This window comes from Humulus lupulus, chromosome 8, assembly GCF_963169125.1.
Source record: "Humulus lupulus chromosome 8, drHumLupu1.1, whole genome shotgun sequence".
Lineage (NCBI taxonomy): Eukaryota > Viridiplantae > Streptophyta > Magnoliopsida > Rosales > Cannabaceae > Humulus > Humulus lupulus.
Window position 1 is genome coordinate 24,462,255 of NC_084800.1, and position 11,927 is coordinate 24,474,181.

At 37.3% G+C, this 11,927-nt stretch overlaps 2 protein-coding genes across 5 annotated transcripts; one reads left to right on the plus strand and one right to left on the minus strand.

The window, feature by feature from the left end:
* The first annotated feature begins 466 nt into the window (after positions 1-466).
* On the plus strand, positions 467-3,602 carry LOC133796419 (uncharacterized). Its single transcript, XM_062233918.1, has 12 exons — positions 467-850; positions 1,014-1,089; positions 1,189-1,274; positions 1,373-1,466; positions 1,586-1,662; positions 1,892-2,019; positions 2,159-2,230; positions 2,367-2,437; positions 2,784-2,859; positions 2,998-3,138; positions 3,223-3,277; positions 3,382-3,602. The coding sequence occupies exons 1-11, from the start codon at positions 536-538 to the stop codon at positions 3,260-3,262; spliced, it is 1,176 nt and encodes a 391-aa protein (XP_062089902.1). The 5' UTR covers positions 467-535; the 3' UTR covers positions 3,263-3,277; positions 3,382-3,602.
* Positions 3,603-3,702: 100 nt separating this feature from the next.
* LOC133796418 (formamidopyrimidine-DNA glycosylase) lies at positions 3,703-6,847 on the minus strand. Of its 4 annotated transcripts, none has more exons than XM_062233916.1 (10): positions 6,508-6,845; positions 6,328-6,379; positions 6,057-6,114; positions 5,781-5,849; positions 5,584-5,709; positions 5,248-5,298; positions 5,010-5,087; positions 4,640-4,742; positions 4,392-4,426; positions 3,703-4,307 (listed from the first exon to the last, which is right to left on the minus strand). In XM_062233916.1, the coding sequence occupies exons 1-10, from the start codon at positions 6,734-6,736 to the stop codon at positions 3,924-3,926; spliced, it is 1,185 nt and encodes a 394-aa protein (XP_062089900.1). In that variant the 5' UTR covers positions 6,737-6,845; the 3' UTR covers positions 3,703-3,923. The 4 variants fall into 4 exon arrangements, 2 of the variants coding, with proteins under 2 accessions (XP_062089900.1, XP_062089901.1); XM_062233917.1 differs by lacking the exon at positions 4,640-4,742 and adding an exon at positions 4,795-4,894 and having other exon boundaries at positions 6,508-6,844; XR_009875437.1 differs by having other exon boundaries at positions 4,205-4,307; positions 4,640-4,894; positions 6,508-6,847.
* Between the last annotated feature and the right edge of the window lie 5,080 nt (positions 6,848-11,927).

Genomic DNA, 11,927 nt, shown 5'->3' on the forward strand with positions numbered 1-11,927 from the left:
TAAATAAAAAAGTTTAGTACATCAAATATAATATATGTAAACAGTAAATGTAATAAAATATAATATATTTTAACTTTAAAAAATATATATAATATATTTTAACTTTAAAAAATATATATAATATATTTTTTATCTTAATATTAATTGGATGGTATTGGATCATTATTGGATTGGATCGGTCGGTTGGATTCATTGGATTTACATGTCATCCAAGAACCGACCGATCCAATATTGGATTTTTAAAAATGTCATCCGATCTAATTCAATCATGATTGGATATCTAATTTTTAGCGGTCGGTTGACATTGGATCGGTCGATTTGTTATTGGATCGGATCGTTTCTGCACAGCCCTACCCTGCACAAGGGGACTTATACATTAACTATCTTGTAATAGGCTTAATTTATATTTATTTCTTTATCAATTTTTTTTTTAAATATAATATAAAATTAAAAGATTTATAGTTAAAGCCGTTGGATCTTTCACTTCCCACCTCGGAATCTCTCTAAAGCTCTAACAGCCACAACCAGAGAAACAATGGCTGTGGCTTGGGCTCTTCTTGCTCCGCCTCTCAATTCTCCGTCCTACTCCCCACTTTCGATCCGACCCACCTCCACAAGTTCCAAATCCAAATTAATTTTCACGAATCGCACAAAGGGCAGTAAACGTAGACGAGCAACCGTACTCATAACCAACGCCTCGGCGAACAAAAACGACAATGATAAAGACAAAGACTCTGATTCACCGGCCTTCAACCCTTTTGGATTCGTTACTGATAATCCCTCGAGCCGGAGTGCCATTCAGATCGAGGAGAGCCCTGCAGAGGCTGGCAATGTCGGCCAAATGCTCTATGTAAGCTCAATTCTGTACTTGAACTTTATATTTGGCATAGACCCAGAAAAATTCGCATTGAATCTCATAATTATGAGTAAGAAATTGGGTGTTTTGATTTTTAGTTACACACCCCAAGATATGCTTTTTTTTTTGCTTACTGCGTTATGTGCTCAAATTCTAGAGGACAGAAGATAAAGGGAAGGAATATGGTTCCACAATCAAATCTGGGAAGTTGAGATGGTTTGTCAGAGAAACTGGTAAGAAATAAAGTATTGTCTTCCTTCTTGGAAACTTTTTTAAAAAATTGTCTTGAATGTTTAAGTTTTTTTAATATTTTTGTTGTGAATTTTGATCAGGGTCGGTTGACAGCCGAAGAGGAACGATTGTCTTCCTTCATGGGGCTCCAACACAGTCCTTTAGCTACAGAAATGTCATGTCTCAGGTCTGATTCAATTTCATTTTGAACCCGCTGTGAAACATATCTTCATTCAGTGATGGTTTCTTTGGTTTAATGGTTTATTGAATTATTTTCTTGAGTAGTTGTCAGATCTAGGATTTCACTGCTTTGCACCTGATTGGATAGGATTTGGTTTCAGTGACAAGCCACAGCCGGGTTATGGATTTGATTACACAGGTTATATTAACGTTAGTGAAAGCATTACTAGATTACGTATATCAATATTCTTGCTTTGGAAGGGAAATTGTGCTAATCTTATGTACTTCATAACAGTTTAAACTTATGTACTTTCACAGAGAAAGAGTTCCATGATGGACTTGACAATTTGCTTGATGTACTCGGTGTCAAATCTCCTTTCTATCTAGTTGTTCAGGTTTGTATACACCATAATAGAACAAACTATAGCAATATGTAGAAGTTGTTTTAGTGTTAAGTTGTGTGTGAATTGTGTGCAAAATGTTATCCAGATTTAATTTGTTAAATTAAAAGGAATTGACTTTGAATGTTGGTTGGATTTTAAGTTAGTTAAATATTAGCAGTTTTCTCCAAGTATAAACACTATAAACCACATTATCTAATTAGCTATTGTGCTTTCTTTGAAGGGATTTCTTGTTGGTTCATACGGATTGACATGGGCCTTGAAAAACCAAAGCAGAATATCAAAGCTGGCGATTTTGAATAGTCCATTGACTGCTTCATCTCCTGTTCCAGGATTGTTCCAGCAACTAAGGTTAATAAACAAGAAAATATCATCTTTTTTAATCATACAAATAAAGGCTGCATTCTTTCCTCACTTCTACTCTATCATTTCTATTTTAATGTATTCATAATCAAATATTTAGTTTTCTCATTTTCTTGTTTGTTTACAGAATTCCCTTCTTTGGTGAGTTTACTTGTCAGAATGCTATTATGGCCGAGCGCTTTATTGAAGCAGGTAGCGCGTATGTATCCAAAAGTGTATCTGATTCTTACTATTAGACCTTTGGTGTCATCTCTCCTCATTTTCATTCATTCAAGTCTTGAAAAGTAAACAGTTGTTAACTTTTAACTATGTGCTTGTATAATGTTTTTCAACAGATATGTCTTAAAGCTGGAAAAGGCTGATGTCTATCGATTACCATACTTGTCAAGTGGTGGACCTGGTTTTGGTTTGTGATCCATTTTTACTTTGTGAAACTCATAGATTCACTTGACATGGTCTTTAATACATTTAGTTGCTACTACTCTGTTTTTCCCATTTAGTATCTGTCTACAATCAAATGAAACTGCTCTCATTATCTTTTCTCTACCACATGTCAGAAGCCAAGGTAAAAAATTAACTTACTTTGGTAAGTCGATTCTAATAAAACGCGTAGCTTTGTGAAAAGTTTCCAAAATTACAAGCATTTTATGACTACCACGAAGAACAAAGAGTAGATACCACAGTGCAACCATTAAACTTGAGAAGCATGTCTTATGACATTCTGGTTTGTTGTTACTGTATTGAATTTTCAGCTTTGCTTGAAGCTGCAAGGAAAGCTAATTTCAAAAACATCTTAACCCAAATAGCAGACGGTTTTGCATCTGGAAGGTATAAGTTTTCCCCGTTACCTATGAAAAGTGTTAGTTCTGGTTTACATGTTATTCCTAAAGGATTGCATATTTTGTTTAAATAACGTTATTGTTTACATTGTGTCAACTTCTGACGATTATTCAATTGGGACTTCAGTTGGGATGCACCAATACTAGTTGCATGGGGGATATCAGACAAGTATCTACCTCAATCTATTGCAGAAGAATTTCAGAAAAGAAATCCTTCTGTCAGGCTTAAGTTGATAGAAGGTGCAGGACACATGCCTCAAGAGGACTGGTAAATAAGTCTGGTTTCTCATTTTACAGTACATTAGTTTTCATGTTAAATCTTCTTATCAAAAGTTTGAGCATTTCATAACAGGCCCGAGAAAGTTGTTGATGCTCTAAGATCATTTTTCTGAAGTCAACACAGGAAGGTAAAAGGACTTTCTATATAAATTGTTCCCAAATAAACTTTATTTACAAAAGAGTTTCACAATTTCTGGACAACTTATTTTTAAAGCTCATTTGTTCATCATAGGGTTCTTGTGCTTGCATATATTGTAATGGGTTTGCTTCGTCTGGAAAGACATGGGGCAACAGTTGGATCACTCTGCTAACTCGGGATAATAACAATTATTATGCTTTGTCTTCTTGTAATTAGTCAGTATGTGTATATAATAACATTTACTTTGGTAAACATGACAATGTTTTCTTTCATGTCCATTCAGAAAATGCAGTGAAAAACAAAAGTTTACCGTATTTGTCTTTGTATTATTCGAGCAATAATTGTTTATACGGAAAGTTATGGTTGGTTTATTTCTTTGTTAATAGATTCAATCTTTCCATTGAAAGAATCATCACTGTCCAAAAACAGGATTTCATTCCCCTAGTTTTCGATTTCCATCGGAAGTACAAAATAGACCAGTTTCTCGCACAACTAGAAGGCAATTATATTGGTACCAGTTTCATGACATAGAGCTACCAAAATAATTACAAAGGGAAAATTAAAACATCCGCACACCCATTTTCCCTTCATCATTCTCCAAAAAACATGACTGGCACAGCTGTTGAAGTGGCTGCCTACTTCGATTTCTTTACTGCCTTCTTGTTCTTTTGATTGGATTGAACCTTTTTCTTTTTTGACTTTCCTGCCCTGGATGGCTTATCATCTGTTTCTTTCTTAGATCTCTTGTTTTTAGCAGCATCATCATCATCATCATCACTTTTTTCAGATTTTCTTTTTGCTGGAAGCTTCTTCTTCACTTGACCTTGAGGCTTCCTCCCTTTCTTCCCTTTTGTAGTTTCAGCATTGTTATCTTCATCAGTTTCTGGTTCATCTACATCATCGTCGTCACTGTCATGTTGGTTTCCTTTTCCTCGGGTACTTTGTTTTCTTTGTTTACTAACTTCCTTTGCAGCTTGATCTCCAGGTTCCATTTGTAACTCAGGTACATAAGCACTTGTCTAAACAATCGTACAGACCAGTTAACAGAAAAGATACATTTTAAATGAACCACAAGCATGAAATTCTGTTTAGGAATGACGGACCCTGCCACCAGCAGTAATAAACTCAATTTTCTTCCCTGCATTGCAATGAAACATCAAGTTATTCATGTAGGCCAATTATAGACACCTGATGAGAAGAAAGCTTAAATATACAATGAAAGTAGCTTTCAAACATGCGCGTGTTTGTAAAAATTTACACAGTAGCAATGTATACAAAGTGATCAATCAATTAAAATAACGAATTTGCTGCGGGCTATTAGAGATAATCATGTAAAGATCAGGAGCCAAACCATCAACAAAAGCCTTGCCAGGCTTCTTTTCACGGGAGTGAAAAATCCAATTACTTGGAAATTGGCTACTGTCTGCTCCAACTACAACTGCTTTTTTAATAACCTGTAAAATGAATTATTGGTCAAAATGACCTCAAACATCAACGGTTCCTTACCATTCACTTTTCCAGGCTTTTTGCCCCATCGATAATGAAACAACCATTCAAGTGGAAAGTGACTGGAATCGGCATCTACTTGAACCGCATAATGAACAACCTGCAGTTATCATTCTCTATATTCACAATGGAGATGCATTTTCTTTCAATTCAATGTGCAGAAGAGAAGAAAATTAAATATTGCAAGAACATTCATAAATAAACTAAATCACCACCTCCTTGATGCATTTGTTCAACGTCATACAACATTCCCTGGACAGTGCAGCAACAGGTTGTTCTGGATGAATTCTGGCCTGCATGTATAAACAGAGAAACTCAAAAATTAAAAGGCAACACAGGAGCTGGAAACCGGCATCATGAACTGAAATTGACCGCCAAAATGAGAAGCTAAAAAGATATAAAAAAGTACATACAATACCGACGAGAATTTTGGAGGATGAGATATATACTTACTTGATATAGCACCTCATCTGCAATCCAATTCCCAATACCTGAAATATAACTCTGAAAAAATGAACAAAACATAAACTTTAGGATATGAAAAGATATAACAAGCTCATACTCTTTAAGCTAACTGGTTATAATTTTATTTATTTTTACTCAATAATAAAGAGGAAATAAAACAATTAAAATTAATTTCCGGGACTCCAAGTATACACTGTACACACACAGATTCTTATTATGTCTCATTCAACTGGTACTGCTAATTTAAACATTCATCAAAACCACAAAACAGATCTAGACAGTACAACACACTCAATTATAACAGAAGTGAAGAGCTAAATTAACCTGTTTGAGCAACAAAGCCTTAATTGCAATTTTCTTCTTACTCAATGATGCAACAAACTCATCATCCGTCATAGGCTCCAGGAGAGCATCAGGGCCAAGCTCAGATATCGGAGGCACAGACGCAGGCTGTAAACAAAGAAAAATCAAACATTCTTTCTTCTCAAAGTCAGAAAACTATAAAGCTTCATTCATCATACATCTTTCAGCAATCGGACTTTAGCAAATCGCCTCTTGTCAGTGAAAGAGAACTCCATTCCATCATCTAGCTGCAAATAAAGTGGTTGGCGACCATCACAGGAGTTCAGTAAAAACTCAGAATAGAAACTTCTAAATCTTTCAGAAGTAGATGTTATAATAATACCAAACCAAAAGCCAAAAAAAAAAAGAAAAAAAAAAACCTACACAGTGAACTATTTCGGTCCCATTAAATGCAAGATAAGAAAACACCATTTATACAACAAAACAATTCTTACTTCTACGAAAACCTTGGAATATTTGGAAGGCCACTCATCATCTTCCTTCACAGCAGACCTGTAACCAATAAAACCATCAAATGTGAACTGGTTCATCCCTCTGTGATGGATGTGTGTTGTGTACATGCATTGCAGTTGACATATCGACCCAACACCGTTGTTAAACTCATCATAACAATAATACATTATAGACGATCATAATGTATAATATACTTCCATTTCCATGAACATTACATGATTAACAGTAGAACCCACAACCCACCATGCTCACCTCTTATATTTAGTAACGGCGACCCCTTTTATGTATATCGCACCCGCCATTCCTGAAAACAAAGAACCATGAAGCTCAATCTTCAAAATTTCAAGAAAAATAAAAACCTTGAAGAACAAATACACTATTAGAATATCTCTGCATTGTTTTATTAGGGTTTTTATATAAGAAAAAGGGTACCGAATTGAAAGGAAGGGAAAGGAGGTGAGTCAAGCTGGAGCCAAAGGTTCTTGCCCTTGCGGTGAGCGGCGACTATGGTCTTTCCCAAAAGCGCTGCCTCGAAGTCTGAGGCGGAGACGCCGTCGATGACCTTGGAGTCGTTGGCGACGACCGACCTCTTGATCTTCTTCCCAAGGCAGTTTTCCTCTATGGCCCTCCGAGCCGCCTCCACTTCTGGTAGCTCCGGCATTTTGGATCTTCTGGTGGTTCTGGTTCCCAAGTGTTCCGTACAAATGATTCTCGGAGAGCAGACGCAACTGTCTTTTGCTTGGCGCGCTTTTTCTTCCCTTGCTGGTTGGGAAGTGGAGAAATCAGAGGTGGGCCTGGAACATGACAGGCCTTATAATTTTGGGCTTCAAACCCAGCGGCCTTCCCATCTCCCAAACACTTTTTTTTTTTTAGAAGTTTACATAAATATAAGATAGTGAAAATTATATTTTATATGGGTTTTTTAATAAAGTTTTCAAAAATATGGCTTTTTTTTTTACAAGTATTATTTTATGGTTTTTTAAAATTTGTATTCACTTCTATGGGATTTTTTTCCCATATTTTTGTAAAAAAATCATTAGTATACCATATTTTTGTAAAAAATAATTATTATGCCATATTTTTTTTCCCATAATCTGATTTTTTTTAATTAAATTTGTCCATACAAACTAAGAAAAATTTAATTACCATATTTTTGCATATTAAGGACTAAAAAGCCATATTTATGAAAAAATCCCTATAAGATATTTGAGGAAATTACATTTTTATACGAGATTTTTAATAAAGTGTGCAAAAATATGGATTTTTTTCAAGAAATCTTAATCTATTGCTTTTTTTTTAAGAATTTTCACTTTTATGGGTTTATTTTCCCATATTTTTGTATAAAAATTGATTTATGCCATAGTTTTACTCTTAATCAAATTTTATTAATTTGGAAGAGTATGTTTGTAATTGGGGCATGGTGCAAAATGACCCTTAATGTTGTGTGAAAGTAAGTAAATGTCCATGTTTTTAATTTTGTAGTAAAATAGCCTAATCATCTATTTAATATCATATATTACTAAATACACCCTTTAACAAATTACTATTTTATTCTAAATATTTTAATATTATGGTATATGTATATTAGTTTTGTTTAATTAGTTTTTATTTTAAAGTTATTTTGATTTTTTTTCGTTTTTTATGGGTTGTTGAATGATATACTATACCACAAAATATATATACTGAGTTGAAAAATAATATACTATCAAAACTTACAAAATTATTACTAAAAAATGTATATACTATGCTAACAAAATTATTATTTTTTTAGTTTATTTTTTTATATTGTTTTTATATTACTAATTTTATATTAAATTTTTCTTTGGTTGTTTTGCAAATTTTGTTTTTGTAATATGAATTATTTTTTATTTATTATAAACATGTTTTTTTTAGATTGTACGTTTTTTTTTTCAAATCCTGGGTAAGGTAACCAGTTATCTGATTGATCTTTGACAGTTATGTGAAAAAAAATCCTAGAGCTAGGTTAAATAACATGCATCAGGAGGGGTAACTAGTTATCCTGAGATGAGTAACTTTCTGCCATAAGAGGAGTAACCAGCTACCTAAGAGGGGTGACGAGTTACTCATATTAAATAAGAAAATAAACATCAAATTTGAAGGAAAAAAATGGAAGAACACTTCATTAAAAAAGGAAGAAGAATAATTATGATTTTAGTAACATAAGTGTTTACCGAGATTTTCGGAAACTATAATAACAAAAGATAAGAGAGACTAAGAGAAAGGGTTTAGAGGTTATAAGCAAGATTTTTACGTGGTTGGGGCGTTAACGAGCCTTAGTCCACGGGACAGTTGTATTAGAACTTAGATAGTCTGCAACAATGGAGTTTTCTCTTAGTTTTAGCAGAGTCACAGTATGCACGCTCCCCAGGCCTCCCTTCTCCAGTGCTCTATTACATGTATTTATAGGTTCACAGGAGCACTGGGCGTGGGCCGGGCTGACCCGGTCCCAATAAAGGCATAAATATTGCTGGCTTCTCTATCAGAAGCCCAATACAGAAGAATTAAAACATCAAAGAAAAATGCTAACTTGAGCCCATTGGGCCAGCCCAAACCGTAACTATCATCCGAAAAATTAGAGATTTTGGTATGGGCATCTCGAATTACGAGACAGATTCAGGGGGCAAGATCGATCAGAGCAGTGGCGGCACAAGTCTGAACCAGCGGCGTACAATCCCGAGGTGGCCTTTTCCGTAGGTGAAATGTATGGACAACTCCCACGCTTCATAGGGCGGAGTCAGGGTCATGGATGCTTTATCCTGCCAACCTTGGGGACTCGACCCAGGTCCGTTTACCTCTGTCCCTCTCAGTTTACCATAAGCCTGGATCATCCACAAGGAGCCCGGATCGTTTACCAGGCTTTGGAACCGTTCGTACCGATCCCGACTGTTACCCCCAGCCAGTTGAACCGTCTCCCGAAAGACCATCCCGGACAATACTTCTTGGACGCCTTCTGGGCCTTGCCCAGAATTGGGTTGTCGATATCCATCCTGCTCCTTGCCAAACGGGCTTGGACTGGGTCCAACCTCAATTGGGCAGTTAGTGGGCCTGGAACACAGTCCTGGGCCAACGGCAGGAAACGGGGATAACATTTACCCCCCAAGCCTTCATCTGGGCCTGCCCGGTGGAGGCTTTCCTTGGTCTCGGATACTCCCGGCTATCTTCCCGGTTCCTTCTGAGAATAGTTGGTGTAATGTCCCAAATTTCCTAATAAGGTTTAGGACCTTGATTAGGAGGCCGGGAGGGCCATAATTGATTTATTATGGTATTTAATGGTTATATGCATGTTTATGTGAGTTATATTATTATATGATGGTGAATGCATGCATATGAGCTCATATTTTAATTGCAAGGGCATTTTGGTAATTTGGCCGTTGGGGGCGTGATTGTGTAATTTCATGCATATGGGTGAATTATAATTTTACCACATTATATGTGGATTGGTTCGATCCATTCGACATGAGACGATCATGGGAATGCAAGTTTTCGGTCTAGTCATAACGGGATTACATTCGAGGCTCGGGGTGAGTCTCGGGGTCATTTTGATGATTATAACATTACCAGGAATTAAAAGGTAATGGGATATGATTTATTGGTATTTGATAATTTTGAGAATAACGGGAAATGGAGGGTGTTAATTATAGTTAACGAGATAGGCGGGAAAGGACGGTTTTACCCTTGGGAGTGTTTAGAAGCTTTAATTTGACCTAGGGGCAAAATGGTCTTTTCACCCCTAAGATATATATCAATTCAAGGCTGTAGAAACCTTTAGACCAAAACAGAGCATCCTCATCTTCAGTCCTTCTCTCCTTCCCGTACACCATTTGTCCTCTTCCATCCTTTGGAATTTTTGAAGCCAACTTGAAGAACCAAGCTAGGAGATCAAAGGTGGGAGCTTAGGAACTTAGTTCAAACATTGAAGAGGACTCAAATCCAACTTGAGGTAAGGTTTCATCCAAGAACTTAAGCTTTACCCTGTTTTACAAGTTAGTTTTCAGTTGGGAATTTGAGATGTTAGTTATGAGAATTCATGGAAGTTCTTGTGTAAGATTGCTTGGGTTTTGATGGGGGTGTGGTGTAGATGAGGTTTGGGGGTTGAGTTTGATGTTTTGATGATGTTTGGGATTGATTTGGAGGTTTGTTTTTCAAGGGAAATCGCAGGGGAGAAGACCAAAAAAGTTTCTGGTCTGCTGATGGCGCCCCAACGCCATTCCTGGCGCCCCAGCGCTAGGCAGAGCTGTTTCTGGAGCTCTCTGACTTTGGGGCAGTGCCCCAGCGCCATTAGGCAGCGCCCCAGCGCTAGTGCACTTTCCAGCAAGCATATTTTAGGGCTCGGGAGGACTTTTAAGGCTCGGGGGTTGGTTCCTTTACCCCGTTTGGGTAGATTGAGAGTCCCGAGAGTGTGGGATGGATCCCGGGAGTGAGGTTTTAGATTATAAACCTTTCTATGATTTATTTTATTGATGGGATTCCATATTTGGTTATGAATAGGTGACTACTAAAGGACCAAATGATTGATCGTTCTCAAGGGTCGTTATTTTACTAATTCTTGCTCGAACCCAAGGTAAGAAAACTGCACCCCATGTGTGACATGCATGGCTATGATTGATGCATGTTGGATGTTTGAATGTAAATATTGATAGCATAATGAATGCTTGGCAATCTTGCCCATTTGCATATGATTATCACTGAGGCATGCTGGATGATTAAGTGTGATGCATGTGATGCACGAGAAACATGTGATTAGGGCATGCCATGAATGATGAACATGAAATTGGTCAGGGCTTGAGTCTCTGAGTTTGTGCATGATCATAATTATGCTAGTAACTATTTAGTAAGCATGCTGAATGCCCTTTTCTTGGATAATTGGCATATGATACCCACTGATAGCATTGCTTACTTGTGCATGGTACTGTCTAATTAGTTAGGTTTGGCAAAGGTGCTAGTATCAACTGTGAAGCTGTGACTCATTAGTCAGGTTCGGCAGTGGTACTGGGCACTGGTCACACAGGGCTGACTCATTAGTCAGAATTGGCAAAGGTGTTAGTATCAACCGCGAAGCCGTGACTCACTAGTCAGGTTCGGCAGTGGTACCGGGCACTGGTCACATTGTGCTAACTCACTAGTCATGACAACCCCAGTGTGTTTAGTGCAAGCTATGTCAATTGGACCTAATCGACCCTCTGCATTGAATGACTCAAAGAGCATTAATGTAGGACCGACCTCAAGTTCGATGAATATAAACAAGCATTTATCTAGCCAAGGGCTAGTCATTTAGAGCCATTGCAGGAAAGCCTAGGTAACGGTGTTGTTACACGGCTATGGGCACTGGGCCCCTAGTGACTTGGTTGTCAGTCACTCAATATGGTTTACCAGGACCTCAAAGTGATATTCACTCATCTGATCAGAGCTATGAGCTCTGTATGATCATTTTGATCATCATATGCATGGCTTTGGGCACTGAGGCCCCAGTGACTTGCTTGTTGGTCACTCAGTATGGTTTACCAGAACCTGTTGAAGGTTAGAGGCTTTCCCAAGAGCCACCCTTCCACTTGAATTAGTGACTTGCTTGTCAGTCACTCAGTATGGTTTACCAGAACCTCAAGTGTTACGACACTCATCTGATTAGGATTGACTTGATAGTCCTTCAGTCAGAAGGCCAGGACTTCTTATCCTGGATACCCCAGCGTCTGTTTGAATTCATTTGCATGCTAAATAGATCTATGAGTGCTAGGCATGCCAGATATGATTTGATATCATGATATGACTATTTATGAGCATATGAGTTTTCTTGTTGGGCTTCGGCTCACGGGTGCTTTGTGGTACAGGTAAAG

Excerpts from the sequence above, each read along its gene's own strand:
- LOC133796419 (XM_062233918.1), top strand. The coding sequence starts at position 536 with ATGGCTGTGGCTTGGGCTCTTCTTGCTCCGCCTCTCAATTCTCCGTCC. Across the intron at positions 1,467-1,585 it reads TTATGGATTTGATTACACAG|AGAAAGAGTTCCATGATGGA; the intron begins GTTATATTAACG and ends GTACTTTCACAG. Across the intron at positions 2,020-2,158 it reads GGATTGTTCCAGCAACTAAG|AATTCCCTTCTTTGGTGAGT; the intron begins GTTAATAAACAA and ends GTTTGTTTACAG.
- LOC133796418 (XM_062233916.1), bottom strand. The coding sequence starts at position 6,736 with ATGCCGGAGCTACCAGAAGTGGAGGCGGCTCGGAGGGCCATAGAGGAA. Across the intron at positions 6,115-6,327 it reads GCCGTTACTAAATATAAGAG|GTCTGCTGTGAAGGAAGATG; the intron begins GTGAGCATGGTG and ends TATTGGTTACAG. Across the intron at positions 5,299-5,583 it reads AGGCTTTGTTGCTCAAACAG|AGTTATATTTCAGGTATTGG; the intron begins GTTAATTTAGCT and ends TCATTTTTTCAG.